The sequence below is a fragment of the Xenopus laevis genome, chromosome 5L, assembly GCF_017654675.1.
Source record: "Xenopus laevis strain J_2021 chromosome 5L, Xenopus_laevis_v10.1, whole genome shotgun sequence".
NCBI classification, from domain to species: Eukaryota; Metazoa; Chordata; class Amphibia; order Anura; family Pipidae; genus Xenopus; species Xenopus laevis.
The window spans coordinates 68,235,143-68,251,912 of record NC_054379.1 but is presented as its reverse complement, the minus strand read 5'-3'; the positions used below and the strand labels follow the sequence as shown (position 1 = coordinate 68,251,912).

Below are 16,770 nucleotides of genomic sequence, written 5' to 3'. Positions count from 1 at the left end.
GGCTTTTCCATAAGAGGTTTCTCTGACAACTTGGCAAAGTCTGGGGCATAAATTTCTCTTTAAACAGATATTTTAGCTATGAAACAGTTGTTTTATGTTGCTTGCTTGCTGTCTGGCTCGAACTTTGCTTAATGCCTGACTCAGAGAGATGTGAATGAATGGATCTCAAAGCAGCAAGTTATGTCTTTAAACCTTGAATCAATCATGGTAAACATTTCAATTCAAATGTTGATAAATCTGTCCTATCATTTATATGAATTTAAATTACAATGGTTAAAAATAAATATTTTATGATTAGTGATGATATCAGATTCTGCTTCACCTCTCCTACAAGCCAATACAAACTCTTTTAATATTGCATGAATTCAGTAGCCTGGGAAAAAGCCAATACAATATCAGCTACAGCAGCCAAAGTAAAATGAAAATGGAATTTTGATGCTAGAGTGAACTCATCCATTTGAATAATACCGGTCAGTGTGGGGCATGGTATTGTTCAATAAAATTGGAAATGATAAAAGAACATTTCATTGCAACAATATGTTCCTTTTAAGTGTCTGTTTAACCAATAGTTTTTTTAACTACTGTTCCTGACTCCTGTTACAATAAACAAGCAAACCTATCAAAAGAAAAATGGAGTAGTTATGATAATTCATCTGCTGCTACACTGCAATATTCATCAAGGGAAATATTCCTTTATCATTATGAGAAAAATGCTGATGCCAAACATGAGTCATGTTTTTTACTTGAATATATTTTGATAAATATCTTTTCCTTACTATAGGCAATCATTTTTCTGATCAAAGTAGAAAATCATGTTCAGAAAAGCCTTTTTCTAAGTAAGTTCAAGCTATGAGGTGCATTAGAAAATTAAACCCAAGCATATAAGTATTAATCATATAATGTTGTAATGGTTTTAAAGCTCATTGCAATTTAGGGCTTCAAAAGCTGACATTTGTAAGCTTTATTTATGAAGTATTTTCAAATGATTAGAAAAATGTAACTGCTTAATATGTGAAATGTAAAAGAAAATTAAGCATTGTGCTTATGACCCCTTCCGTCAACAGCTGGGAATATGCAAATTATACTTATGTGTTAGTAGTTGAAGAGATGACTTCAACTAACACATGCAATTTGGAAAAAAACGTCTGACTTTCTTTTTAACACTGTGCATTGATATTATTAATAAACCTTGATATATACCTGCATATTCCATCATACACAACTGCATTTGAGGCTTCTTTTTAGTTTAGTGTACCTACAGATGTTGTGCTGCTTGTTTTTATGTTCCATCCTCCTACTTGACTTTTACCACTATACATGCCTCCTTGCAATTCTGTACATTTTTTATACCTGTCAATCCTGTTTACTTTGAAGCCCTACTGCATCAAAGCTGATGTGTAAGATCCAGTCTACAGTTCAATGATAACATTCAAATCAAAGTGGACCAAAAACAGTAATGAAATAGCTCAGTCTAATGACATGCTTTCAATTATCAGCAAGTACCATAGAATATTATAAGACTAAAAGCTTATGTATATCTTTAAGGGCTAGTCCACACGGGGAGATAGCGACGCGTTTGCGGTCGCGGCGACAAAGCGCCGCGACAGTCGCCACGACCGGCGCAGGCGACAGTTTTGTATGGGCGCCTATGTAAAAACGCCTGTGCTAACCACACGAGGCGATGCGCTTTTCAACAGTCGCCTGAAAAAGCCTGGCGAGGCATTTTCAGGCGACTGTTGAAAAGCGCATCGCCTCGTGTGGTTAGCACAGGCGTTTTTACATAGGCGCCCATACAAAACTGTCGCCTGCGCCGGTCGCGGCGACTGTCGCGGCGCTTTGTCGCCGCGACCGCAAACGCGCCGCTATCTCCCCGTGTGGACTAGCCCTAAATGTTGTTAGAGGTTGAGGAGTTACCTTTTCAGTATAAAGGAGATTTAAATTCATATATGCATTTGTATCATTCTCAAAGGAATGTTATTTTGCTGTATGCAAGTTTATCTGATGTTTTGATGTGTAAAGATAAGCAATGCTAAATAACTGCCTTAACCTGGTTGCTGTCTAGGCAACACTTTCTTTTTTTAATTGCATAGAGGGGAGTGTTTCTCAGTTTCACAGTTCTGCATACAGTCTTAGCAATAGCATTACATGAAAAATGTGTGTTTTTTTGTAATAAAATCTGACTTTCAAAAAATCACAAATTTTTCGGAATTTATTAAACCCCAAGGTTTCGAAAAGTCTGAATCTGAAAATCCGGCATCTCAGACCTGTCGAGGTTGCATATAAGTCAATGGGAGAAATCCCAATGGTTTTTGATGTGCGCTTGGCTTCGCGCAATACCCCGGTTTTCGGGTGAAAAATTCCAAAAAAAAAAACCCTGTGAAAATCGGATGAAAAAAAAAACAAATTTTAAGGAAAATGTAATAATAAATAAGCATAAAAAACCATTTGATCGTTGTTTGTGGCATAAAATATTGAGATAAATTCGGACTTTGATAATTAACCCCCTAAGATTTAATGCAAAGAACACCTAGCTCACTGTGAATGTTAGTGGTCTCCAACCCCCAAAAATGCTGTACATTGAAATATAGATAGACTAGCTCTATGTGTCTGTATAAAAGCTGTATGTCTACATGTTCAGCTAGCCACATATAGATATTTATTTTAACATGTGACCAAACTAGACTACCCACACACATCACAAACAGCCTCTGGTACAGTTACAGCCACCCTAAACTAAAAACCAAACTGGCCAAATTAAGCATATATTTACATATTTGAAGCACACACAACTGACCTGCACTTCCCTCACTTTAACGCAATGATCAATCTCCAGTCTAGTCCCATAATGCAGCCTTTCATAGGTGATAGGGTACACAGTTGTGATACATCATTAATCAAATGCAGTTTACTATACATTGCTACGTCTTTTACAATGCACAAAGATCCAATACATAGGAGACAATGTAAGAGGATCGCTTTAGTATATAGGTCTTTCAGTTTTTTACGTGGTGGCTCCAATTTAATCTGCCCAGATTTTAGGGTATTTGTCAGGGCAGCCTCTCTCCAGATGAGTTAATTATGTAAAATGTACAGTCAGGGGCCGATGCATCAAGGGTTGAATATCGAGGGTTAATTAACCCTCGATATTCGACTGGGGACTGAAAATCCTTTGACATCGAATATCGAAGTCGAAGGATTTTGCGCAAAACGTTCGATCGAATGATCGAAGGAATAATCCATCGATCGAACGATTAAATCCTTTCGAAGGATTTTAATCCAACGATCGAAGGATTATCCTTCGACCTAAAAAATTTAGCCAAGCCTATGGGGACCTTCCCCATAGGCTAACATTGGGTTCGGTAGCTTTTAGGTGCCGAACAAGGGGGTCAAAGTTTTTTCTTAAAGAGACAGTACTTCGACTATCGAATAGTCGAACGATTCGAAGTCGAGGTCATAGTCGAAGGTCGAAGTAGCCCATTCGATGGTCGAAGTAGCCCAAAAAACACTTCGAAATTCGACGTTTTTTTACTTCGAATCCTTCACTTGAGCTTGGTGAATTGGCCCCTCAGTTATTACGTATGAGGTCTGTCCAGGGAGGGTTTCAGGCAAGGGTGGACTTGTACCCATCCACTTCATTAATATGTTTTCCCAAGAATAGAATAGCAAAAATCTCCAAAGATCATGTTTGGTAATTACTGGAACAATATCATCATTTATACCAAGTTGGCAGACTTTAGGTGAAAGGATTTTGTCAAAAGTCCTTTTATCTTATATAAATCCAGTATCTCTATCCTAGCATTTAACTATTTTTGGATATGACCATAACATATGCATACAATTTGCCTTGCATTCTCCACATTTGGGACAAGAAGCCTTGTTAGTATTTAACATTAAGCTGTGATGTAAGTGATACAGTAGTGCTGTATCTTAACCTGAATGCACCTGCCTATGGTTTCAAACAGATCTTAATATGCTTTCAGAGTTCACTCATCCACTTCATCACTTAATAGTGTTAGAATATCAAGTTGCCAGGTTTGATAGGTCTGGTAAAAATGTGACGAGATATAGGAAAAATTTAGTTATTTTGGTGTGGATGAATTTAATGTGCATTTAAAAACTGGGCAGGTTAGCTTTTATTACTGTGTTTAGAACTGGACCAAAAAGGCATTTTGCAAAAAAAAAGCAATTTGGGGAATCTGGTCATTCAGATTAACTCTCAGTAATTGTATTCCGTTAATGAATTGGCCCTCTGTGGTGACATTGCCCAATCATTTTGATCCAACACTAGGCCATCTCATGTAAGCCATGAGTTGTTTAAAAATGCACTGGATGGGGATTTTCCCATAAAGGGAGTTTTGGAGAAAGTGGGGAATGGACAAAGCATACATGCACCAGATCATGTACAGCGTGCTGACTCAACAAGTGTGGCTTGAAATTGGACAGGTTGGTTGGGTCTGGATTAAACCAGGCTAAATGCTACACAGTATAACCGAGAGGCTAGGAAATTGAGAAAGAGATCTGGGAGCTCCAGCCCCTATCCTCAACTGGGGCCTTCAGTTTGGACCTGGAGAATCAGAAGGACCCTGTGCCCATAAATAAAATATAACTGTTCTCATGGGAAAGTTGTGCAGCCTACAGAGTAATTTGGGCAAGCAAGTTGTGGTCTATTTTATCATTTATGGGGAAGATTACTAGACTTCTCACAATTAATAGCAGGGTGTGAATATACCCCAAATTTATCAACAAAAACCAGAACTGACCTATGCAATGAATCTGGGTCAGTTAGCTATAAGATAGATATAGGATATCATCTGCATAGAGGGAAATGCACCACTTTACATTGCATAGGTGGAGGCCTTTCATATACTGTATTGGGTGATATTGGGATCAAATGTGAATCACAAGCATTCTGCTTGAGTTAAGCATAAAAAGTGTTGCAACAAGTTATTTACCCTAACCTGTCTTACTGGGGATTGATGTAACATCCCTGTTTCAGAAATTTGCCTACAGCTAAATCATTGAAATACCTCCTACATTGTTACATTCTATGAGGCAGGAACCTTGGTACTTCTTAGACTAACAATCTATTTAATGAGAAGGAGACCCTTGCTCAATTGGAGCCCTGAAACCTAAGGGAAAGTTTTCATCTTACTGTAGGCATAAATGTATACCGTATATACTCGAGTATAAGCCTAGTTTTTCAGCATCCAAAATGTGCTGAAAAAGTCTACCTCGGCTTATACTCGGGTCAGCGGGAAGTAGCTGAGATTGCAGTCACTTTTAATCATTCCTATACCAACAGTTCACTTGGGGAGAGACTGCAATATCACACAGCACCCTCTGTTGGTTATATGAAAGAATAACAGTGCGCCCTCTGTTGGTTATTTGAAAGAATAACAGTGACTGCAATATCACACAGCGCCATCTGTTGGTTATATGAAAGAATAACAGTGACTGCAATAGCACACAGCACCCTCTGTTGGTTATATAAAAGAATAACAGTGCGCCCCCTGTTGGTTATATGAAAGAATAACAGTGACTGCAATATCACACAGCGCCATCTGTTGGTTATATGAAAGGATAACAGTGACTGCAATATCACACAGCACCCTCTGTTGGTTATACGAAAGATTAACAGTGATGGCAATATCACACAGCACCCTCTGCACATGGTAGTGGGACAGTGGGACAATGCACACAGTAATCCGTTTGCCAATTCTCTGTCACCATCAACTCTGCAAAGAAATCCGGTTGATCGCTGGGGGGGATCGCTTTGGCGGAATGTGCGCTGCTGGGAGACAGGGCTGTAGTTGTGTTTAGGCTTATACTAGAGTCAATAAGTTTTCCCAGTTTTCGTAGGTAAAATTAGGTACCTCGGCTTATACTCGGGTCGGCTTATACTCGAGTATATACGGTATGTTGTTTCAATAAAAGTTACTTGTAATATCAGACATGCTTAAGATGCCTGTGGTTTATCACAGATCTCCTTATCACTGTTCCAAGTATTCCTTACATTTTATATTCTGCAAACAAGAAGTAAGTGTGAACTGGTATTGTCAGACAGACATGGTTAGTAATGTAAGTTCAATACAGCAAAAAAAAAAAAAAGGGGGTAAAGTATCTCTTTACTATATTACTAACAATATGGCTTTCACTTTTTGTGTGTGCATGTTTTATAACAGAAATGTTTTGTACCAAGTGAATGACCTAGTAAAATTGGTTTCCAGGAAAACATTTACATGATTAAATGCAAAATACCTTAATGTACAGAAACAGTGCAGAAACTCTATTCTCTAATGTCCACTTGTACTTTTATCTTTTCATCATAGAAGAGAAATCAAAAGAAAAACCACAAGAGAAAAAAGCAATTCAACCACACAAACCAGGTATATGAGTCTTGTCTACTTAACATTTTTGTTTGGTTAGCAGATCTGTTCTTAAGTTTCAGTATTATTTTCAACTTATAGCTAGTGATGGGCGAATTTGTCCCACTTCGGTTCACCGAAAAATTCACGAATTTCCAGTGAAATTTGTGGAACGCCGAAGATTTTGTGAAACACTTTTTTTTTTTTAACGCCGGTGAATTTTCACTGGAATTCGCTGCAAATTTCAGCCATCACTACTTATAGCACATACATAAAAGCAGCATTAATACTCTTGCAAGTGCAACTTAAAATTGACATTATTCTTGGCTACCCTCTTTGTATTGTGCCACAGCCTCAGATTTGGATAGCTGTTTACCTTCCTGCCAGTTGCACCCAACCCAGAGTACCTTTTTACTAGGGGCCCTGTAATTAACACTTCTGTTGTCTTCACTGACTTATTTACATAAATAGGAAGTGAAATTGGTGGCTTCAAGTTGTTCTCTGCTAGCTAAAAACTGTTGAAAAACTGCCCTATGTGCTATTAGCCTATATAGACTATACTTTTTAAGTAAAGGATTTATATATACGATATAATAAGCTAAATCATCATAAAGAAAAAGTACAAAAACTAGTCATGGCAATCAATGGGAAAACTGAACCAAAATATGAGACTTTCTGAGAAGTGAGACATAAACAAAAGACCCCCTCTGTACTGTCTCATAACAGAATAAAAACAGAGGAGTTCAGACTATGGGGTATATTTATCGAAGAGTGAAGTTAGAGATCTCCAAATTTAACATATTTAACCACGGATAAACTTTCACTTTCACCCATTTAAAAATCCCATTGAAAAGAATGAAGAGTGGGGAATTTCACTCTAGCAGACTGTGTCTATCTCAAATTACACTCTTTGATAAATATACCCCCATGATTTAATGAGTTCTCTTAAAATTTTAAAGATTCTGTCACAGGGAAAAATGTATTTTATCTAAACACATCAGTTAATAGTGCTGCTCCAGCAGAGTCCTGCATTGTAATCCATTTTTACACTGAAGGTGGCCATAGACGCACAGATAATATCGTACAAAATGAATTTGCATCCGCTGCGTGTATCGTGGAAAAAGAGCCGACCGATATCGGCAGAAGACTTGGATATCGGTCGGCTCGTCGATCGGGCTGGACGGAAAATTTTGATCGGGTGCCTTTGAAGGGACCCAAACATCGCCCATTGCTAGTGCTGAATCGTCAGATTCAGGTAGAAATCTATTGTTTCTTCCTGTAAATCTACGATTCAGCTCTACACGTGTGTATTGAAACGAATGATCTTTCTTGGAAATATCTTTTCCAAGAAAGATCGTAATTGTTACGTCTATGGCCACCTTTATTTACAAGTGCTCCAATGCTCTACCTAGTGGTACATATGAGAATAGCATACAACAGTTACATTGAGAAGGAGTTCCATTGTGAAGTTCTGGCTCTGGCTCAGGCACAATGACTTGAGGTGGCTGCATACACACCAATATTACAAATAAAAAATACATTTATTGATTCAGGAATAAAATGATGTATATGGTAGAATGAATTATTTGTAATGTAAACAGTGTGATTTAGAAATAAAAAGTACAACATAAAAATAATGACAGAGTCCTTTTAAGTGTGAGACCCATGGAGCATGGAGCAATTTTAGCAATGCAGGTATCAGCTGTTATCTTATTATCTGTAATAAGGCTCCGGGGGGGGGGGGGTAGAAGGGAGGTGGTTGATATCACCTCTATTAGCAGCGCAGCAATAAAGAGTGACTGAAGTTTATCAGATCACAAGTCACATGACTGAGGACACCTAGGAAATTAAGAAAATATTGAGCCCAATTTCAGATTTCAAAATTAAATATAAAACACTGTCTGCTCTTTTAAAAATGGATAGCAATGCATTTTTCCCCAACTACTTTCAGAAACCTTTGCGACCTACACAATAAATCTCTTCAATAGGCAACACTGAAAATGAATGAATGACATATAAAAATATATAAATATATGTATTATTCAGAGCAATTGCTTGTCTGTTTTTGTCACGACAGTTTATTTTAAAATTCATTTCAGATTATTACTTTAATTAGTCTAAGGTTCCTTGATATCTGTGCAGCATTGATTGGCAGCACCTGTTAGGAAGAAGAGCTTTTCTGTGCTCTTTAATTGCCTCCTCTTTGATGCGAACAGGAGCATTAGAGATTGGCAGGCAAATCATAATTGAAATGACTTTTAGAAGGATTCATGCCGACTTATAAGTAGACATGGAGGGAAAATATCAGCAGTGCAATTTAGAACTGTATATGCCACCAAATTTGAGAATATATTAGAGATAAAATACTGTATCTAGCAGAAAGAAAAAAAATAGTTATCACTTTGCGTTCACTATGTTTAACATATAAAATATAAACTTGCTGGTATAGGAGGACCCATTTTTTACAATATCTTGCAGTACTGTATATGAGAGAATAAATGGAAGGCATAACATTAAAAACATGTGCTAAAGTTATTTAGTTATTGTTAGAATGCTTTCTTTATCTTCACTGAATCTTCATTGAACTGAATCATCATTGAATATTTTCCACAGAAAACACTTGTATATACTTGTATATGTGTGTGTGTGTATATAACCTATGTACATATTTATAAACAAATAGGAAAAACATATAGACCTTTAGTTTACAAAACACATTGATTTTAAATTGTATACTACAAATAATGGCACAAATAAAAATGTTCTAATTTGTATCTATTTTTTACTGTTTCTTGTAAATGTTATAATTATATCTTATACTATATAGTTTTTGAATTATCTTTTGCCTCTTTTCAGTTTTTTAAAAAATATTGCTCTGTTATGGCTGCAATTTAGTGTTATAGTTACTTTTTATAAACTATATTCCAGTCTTCATTCAAAACATTAACTAAATCTAGGGTAAATTGGACCATAGAAACCAAGCTCCAGACTGGAAACATGCAAAACACTAAAAAACTATCTTGAGTAATCTTTAAGGAAACCCCCTCATGCCCTAGTTTTTGGGCCAGTAAAGCTTGGTAATATCTAATCCTCCACAAAAATTATTTATAATAACTAGTGATGCCGCAAAAATTCGCCGGCGTCAAAAAAATGTTTTTTCGAAAACCGGACGCCGGCGTCAAAAAAATTTCGCGTGAAATTCGCGAATTTTTCGGCGAAGCGAAACGGCGCAAATTCGCCCATCACTAATAATAACATGAAACTTCGGCAGCCTTTTCAGCCCAAAGCTCTGTGTGAGTATTGAAATTTGCACTGGGTTCGAGCAATCATAAATAGGCCCCTCAATTATTTAGGAAAAGATTAAATGAAGACTAATTGCATTTTTTTTCAAAATATCACTGTCTACATCATAGTAAAATATTATTTAATCACAATAAATATTAAATATGAATAGAACAATATGATTTTAGAAAAATAAAGAGTGGCTATTTCATTTGTAATTAGACCAGCACCCCATGCCTGACAAACTAATTATAAAGACAGGAATCAGTAGATAGATCCGCCTTTCTTCTTCATTGGGTGCCCATGTGTCAGCTTGAAGGACCTATTGGTCAATAAAGCATTAGAGAGATAATTATATTATCCCCTTATATATTTATACATACTTATCATTATATAATAGTTATGCACCCCAATTTGGCCAGTCTTCCCTCATAGCTCAGAATGACCTTCTCTGGACCCTCTCTAATTCAGTAATGTCCCATTTGAGCACTGGAGACCAAAACTAACCAGCATATTTTCAATGGGGCCTTACCAATGCTTTAAAGTAGAAGAATAACCCCTCCTTCCTCGTAAATATGCCCCTTTTAATTTTAATAGTGTACAAAACTTGTTCACTATTGATGTGTGAATTTCTCCCATGAAAAATCGAGCAATTTGAATGTTTTCACAAAAAATCAAGCAATTTCAAAGTTTTCACTAAAAAAATCTAGCAATTTGAAAGTTTTCACGAAAAAAATCATGCAATTCGAATGTTTTCACGAAAAAATCTAGCAATTCGAATATTTTCACAAAAAAAAACGTGAAAGCTGGAAATTGCCGCTGGCGAATTTTCACCAGCAAATTTTCGTGGGAGATTTGCAAATTTATTCATCAATGGCGAAACATGAAATTTGCCGCAAATTTGTGACAAGTGAATTTATTTGTCCATCACTATTGTCCACAATATGTGTTGAAATGAAGATAAAGGATTTTGAAAAATCTAGCAATTTGAAAGTTTTCACGAAAAAAATCATGCAATTCGAATGTTTTCACGGAAAAATCTAGCAATTCGAATATTTTCACAAAAAAAAACGTGAAAGCTGGAAATTGCCGCTGGCGAATTTTCACCAGCAAATTTTCGTGGGAGATTTGCAAATTTATTCATCAATGGCGAAACATGAAATTTGCCGCAAATTTGTGACAAGTGAATTTATTCGTCCATCACTATTGTCCACAATATGTGTTGAAATGAAGATAAAGGATTTTGTGAAATGAGTCTCTTGCATCACTGTTATTTTATAGGATATTAAAAGCATACACCTCTCTAAGGAACTTTCAGGGGGTTATTTACTAAAATCCAAATTTTTTCTCATATTATGTTAAAAAAAAAACCACAACCAAACTCCCATGCCTGATTTTTTGAAATTCAAATCTCCCATTGACTTATACAGGACCTCAACAGATCTAAAGTGGAAGATTCAGGCTTTTTGCAGCATCAGGGTATAATAAATCTTTAACAGTTCAAGGTTTTTTTCCTCTAAAAATTTTAGTTTTCTAGTGAAAAAAACTAAAATTTTTCTAGATTTTAACTTTGAAATTTAACAAACAACCTAAGGGGCAGATTTATCAAAGTGTGAGATAACTCTCTCACTTTATATTCATTCCAAGCCAACATATTGAACAGTAATCTAGACAATTCAGACAGATACTAGTATTAAATCCAAATACTAAATTAAAGGAAAACTATACCCTCGAACAATGTAGGTCTCTATAAAAAAAATTGCATAAAACAGCTCATGTGTAAAACCCTGCTTCATGTAAATAAACAATTTTCATAATAATATACATTTTTAGTAGTATGTGCCATTTGGTAATCCTAAATAGAAAATTGCCATTTTAAAAAATAAGGGCCGCCCCTTGGGATTGTATGATTCACGGTGCACACAAACAAACCAAACAAACCATACATGTTAGGTCTCATGAGCCAATTAACAGACAGAGTTCTGTCTTTTGCTTCAACACTTCTTCCTGTTACAGTTAGGTGGCCGATTCACTAAATTCGAGTGAAGGATTCGAAGTAAACAAACTTCGAATTTTTGTGCTCCTCGACTATCAAATTGGCGTAAATTCGCCTGAGTAGAATGATTCGAGCGCAAAAACGCTGTGACTATTCGCCATTCGATAGTCGAAGTACTGGATCGAGCGCAAAAACGCTGCGACTATTCGCCCATTCGATAGTCGAAGTACTGTCTCTTTTAAAAATACTTTGACTGCCTACTTCGCCACCTAAAACCTACCGAATTGCTTTAAAAGCCTATGGGAAAGTCCCATAGGCTTGTTTTCCAAGTTTTTGATCGAATAAAAAGGCATTCGATCGAATGAAAATCCTTCGAGCGAATATTCGATCGAGCGCCTATTCGCCTGGCGAATATTCTCCAATTCGACTATTCGCCAGCGCGTAAATTCGCCCGAATTGCCTATTCGATTCTATTTGATTCTATTCCCCAGTCGAATTTCGAGGGATTTAACCCCTCGAAATTCGACCCTTGATGAATTTGCCCCTTAAAGTTGCCGTATTTCTGGGCAGATGATCTCTGAGGCAGCAGAGAAACCATGATGAAATGGTGGTTCAAGGTGTAGGGATGTGATAATTTAGACACCCTCACATAATATTGGCAGGCACATCCTAGAGGTTTTAGATGCCTAAATGGGTCCTAATGGGGACTTGTGTCATTGCTTTGCTTATGTAAGTCCCTGTTATTCTCACAATGTACTGTAGATAGCTGTGTTATAGTATAAAGGTCTAGGTAACCATACAGTCTGGGTACATTGCTTTAGCCCTTACCAAGCAGGCAGGAAGGGAATGGTTAGTGGATCCTATGCACTTCGGCCCTAGTAAAGTGGATACCTATACTCTTTCATAGATCAATCTAGGAGTGATGGATAGGTTATATAGTTGAGCAGCTCAAGGATCCGATGAGGAGTCAGAGGGATTAAGATCCTGGGTACTAACAACCTAGAAGTAGGGGCTAAGTGCATAGACTTAGGGATGGCAGATTTTCCCCTAGGTTCCACTTAGGGCACAGGCTGAAAGCTAGTGTACCTTCTCAATTGCTGCTTAACTACTGCTGTAACTATTCCCTTGCCTGCAGGGATCAAGCTGTGTTATTTGGTGCTGTGAGTATATTGCTATCCTTTATGCTATATGTTCTCTGAACTCCTTTGTGGATTGTGTTGTAAATAAACTCAGTTCCTGGTTAAGCACAAAAGAACTCCTGCCACCCAGTTCTTGTGCATAAGCACATTGTTACAGTCGCACTACACCCTGCCTCCACACCGTTGCGAGGGCTTACACACGAGAAAAAGCTCATAATAGAGAAGGTGCCACTCAATTTATTATAGTGTTACAAAGGCAACAGATGTAAAAGGGCAATATTTATTTAAATATATATTCCAGTTTGGTAAGATTCTTTAATATGCTACTTAATTTGATAAACTATCTGTTGCTTAAATATTCATTTTGGGGGTATAGTTTTCCTTTAAGGGACCCATTTAATAAACCTCAAATTTTTTTTGGTTGAGGTTTGTAGGGGGAAAACTTGAATGTTTCTTGGAAAAATAAAAACTCAAATTTTTAGCGATTTAGCATACCCCTAAGCTGCTAAAAATCCGAATCTAAAAAATAATCCATCACAGACCTGTTGAGGTCATGTAGAAGTCAATGGCAGATGTCCCTGAAGTTGTTTTTTGATATAATTATCTGCGCTGGATAATCAGGGTCAGGGTTTTTTTGTCCAATAATCCATAAAACTTCAGGTTTTTGCAGCGAGATTTTTGGAGCATCAGTGGTATGATACGAATTGACGCTCAATTTTTTTGGAGGCGTTTTGTTGCTCTGATGATTTTGAAAAAAAATATTGATAAATGAGTTCACTTTGTGGAAGGGAGTTTAATTTGAGATTAATTTGACTTTTCGTAAATAAGTGTAACTCTCGCTGTTTTGCTTGATAAATAAAACAAAAGACTTTATGAAAGGAGACATCTTTTTGCTTCTTCTTAGTTATTAAGAAGACATCTTTCTGCTTCTTAGTTATCTTGCGGTAAACATTTAATGAAGTATACAATCTTAGGGTCTGGCCACACGGGCAGATCTAGGAGATTAGTAGCTAGGCGAGAAATCACCTCTCCTTCGCGACGACTAATCTCCCCGATCTGCCTTCTGCCGGCTAAAATGAAAATTGCCTGGGGGCAGGCACTCGAATCGCTTTGTTTTCCGAAGTCGCACAAAGTTTCCTTGTGAGGCAATAACGGGCGACTTCAGAAAACTAAGCTCTCTGAATTCCTGCCCCCAGGCCATTTTCATTTTTAGTTGGCGGAAGGCATATTGGGAAGATTGGTCGGCGCGAAGAAGACGAGATTTGACGCCTGGCGACTAATCTCCCTGAATCTACCCGTGTGGCCAGACCCTTAGGGGCAGATGTATCAAGGGTCGAATATCGAGGGTGAATTAACCCTCGATATTTGACTGCCGAATTAAAATCCTTCGACTTCGAATATCAAAGTCGAAGGATTTTGCGCAATTCGTTCGATCGATTATCCTTCGATCAGAAAATTGTTAGCAAGCCTATGGGGACCTTCCCCATAGGCTAACATTGGCCTCGGTAGGTTTTAGGTGGCGAACTAGGGGGTCGAAGAAATTTCTAAAGAGACAGTACTTCGATTATCGAATGGTCGAATATTCAAACGATTTTTAGTTTGAATCTTTTTATTCGAAGTTGAAGGTCGTAGTCGAGGTAGCCAAAAAAAACATTCGAAAATCGAACTATTTTTACTCTATTCCTTCACTCGAACTTAGTGAATGGGCCCCTTAAAGTTAAGTTAAATGTATTTCCTTTTGGTACTCTCAGCCAAGCCAAAAAAGTAATTACAAAACAAATATATCGGTATAGAATAAATAAATTTACTTTCTGTTTCATTAATTTTTGAATTCTTCCTATGCAACCTATTTTATATTACACTTTTCTATTCTTTAAATAAAATGTTAAATATTTGAATATTTCGTCTTTGCATTGGTGGCCTTATCTTAGTTTACCTGCCATTTTCTTTGGAGTCATAGGAATGATCTTATGCGACTGCTGTAAGTGATAAAATTCAGATGGCATATTTTCATCAACATTTCTGTTTGTGATAGTTTCTGAGGATTGATGTTGTCAGTCATTGCTTGCGAGAGTTTTGTAGTGACTTGGAAACAGCTTAGTCTGAAGAAAATAACATGTAGCTAAGATTTGTTCTGCTTCTAAATGCTTAGTTTGCTTTAAAAACTGTATGTCTGCAGATGTAAGTAGGATTAAATGGGCAGGGGGGAAACAGGATTCTCTTCTGCCTGTTGCCTAATATGTACAACAAGCTCTAGAGACTAAAAAGAAGGATTGACATTTAATGATCATACAAGGGCATGTTTAAATTTAATTGTGTTTTAGAGAAGTGCATACCAATTAAGTGGGATTTAGCAGAGATGGTTGCACAACATGATGGCCAATTTGAAGGTTCATTGTTGTCTGCTCTAACTGTACTAAATGTCAATATTGTAAAACTGTGCTCATTTTGTTAAAAAATGTAAACAATAGAGCAACTGTATCACTGTATTTACTGATGCATTTTGAGCTACTTTTATTACTCTTTATATTTCTAAACCTATGTAGCGCTTGGACATATTAATTAAAGGGTCTGTAAAAAAAATAAAGTGTTTGTTCTACCTTGAAACAATGCATACGGTTTAACAAATTGAAATCAATGCATACGTTTTAATGATTGAAAGTTTTGTTGGTAAAATAATTTAGTTTTATTTCTAAATTATTTTGCCACTCTTTGCTTACGTGGGCACATAACTGTATATTTCATTGACATTTTTTTCGCTCAGTCTTGTTTAAGGGGCTATTAATACCCCAGAGCAGGGCCAGACCGAGCCAACCAGGCGGCCTAGGCAGCCCGGTCGGCCAACCCTGCCTCCCCCACATGCACAGAAGCGTGAATGTGCCTTAACGAAGGGGGAAGGCAACTAAGGGGAGGGCAATGAAGGGGGGGGGTGACAGAAGAGGGAGGCCAGAGTGGCAGAGGGGAGTGAATCTGGACTAGGAGTAGACAGAAGATCCTTGAAAAAGCACCTGTCCAGCATCCCACACATCGCTGTGCCCTAGGCAGGTGTCTCTTCTGCCTACCCCTGGTTTCGGCCCTGCCGGACTTTAGGTACTAGCCAATTTCCTATTACAGTACTTACAGGAAGCTAAGCACCCAGCCAAAAGAAATCTATGAAGGGGGACCAGTGCGCATTGAAACCTTCCTTCATTCACGTGCAAGCACCCTCAGTACACAATAAAACCTTCTTTTGTGAGTGCTTGCCTTCTTTTGTGCTTATATATATATTTATTTATTTATTTAGGGGGGTTATTTACTAAACTCTGAATGCAAAAATCACGAAAAATTTGTGGTTTTTTTTTTTATAAAATCTGACTTTTAAAAAATCACAAATTTTGGATGGAAAAATCCGGCATCTCAGACCTGTCGGGGTTGCATATAAGTAAATGGGAGAAGTCCCAATGATTTTTTTGATGTGTGCTGGGTTTCATGCAATACCCCAAAGTTTTGGAGTTTTCAGATGAAAATCCAGAAAAAAATGGTGAAATTCATGAAAATCGGAAGAAAAAAAACCAAAAAAAAAAAACGGGAAACTCTTGAAAATTGGATGAAAAAATCTGGAAAATACGTTTTTTCCCGCAAAGCAAATTTTCGGGAAAATGTAATATTAAATAAGAGCAGAAAATATTGAGATAAATTTGGACCTTCATAAATAACCCCCCCCTTTTTTAACCTGCCTAACTGCTAGTTGATCCAGAGGAAAGCAAAAAAAACCCCATCTGAAGCCTCTCCGAATTGCCTCAGAGGGGGAAAAAAATTCCTTCCTGACTCAAAAATGGCAATCGGACTAGTCCCTGGATCAATATTAATATATATATATATATATATATATATATATATATATATATATATATATATATATATATATATCAATGTATATGTAATAAATAGACCAATAGTATGCCTAAGTGCCAGATCACCGTTTGGACAGCATCCAATAAGGATTCCT

At 37.0% G+C, this 16,770-nt stretch overlaps 1 protein-coding gene across 50 annotated transcripts in view; it reads left to right on the top strand.

The window, feature by feature from the left end:
* Positions 1 to 16,770, top strand: part of trdn.L (triadin L homeolog) — a 374,840-nt gene that overhangs the window by 136,185 nt on the left and 221,885 nt on the right. For all 50 annotated transcript variants that reach the window (XM_041562894.1, XM_041562885.1, XM_041562883.1 and 47 more), the window contains one exon: positions 6,330 to 6,386. In XM_041562894.1, coding sequence (XP_041418828.1) covers positions 6,330 to 6,386 — 57 coding nt within the window. The remainder of the gene's footprint in view (positions 1 to 6,329; positions 6,387 to 16,770) is intronic.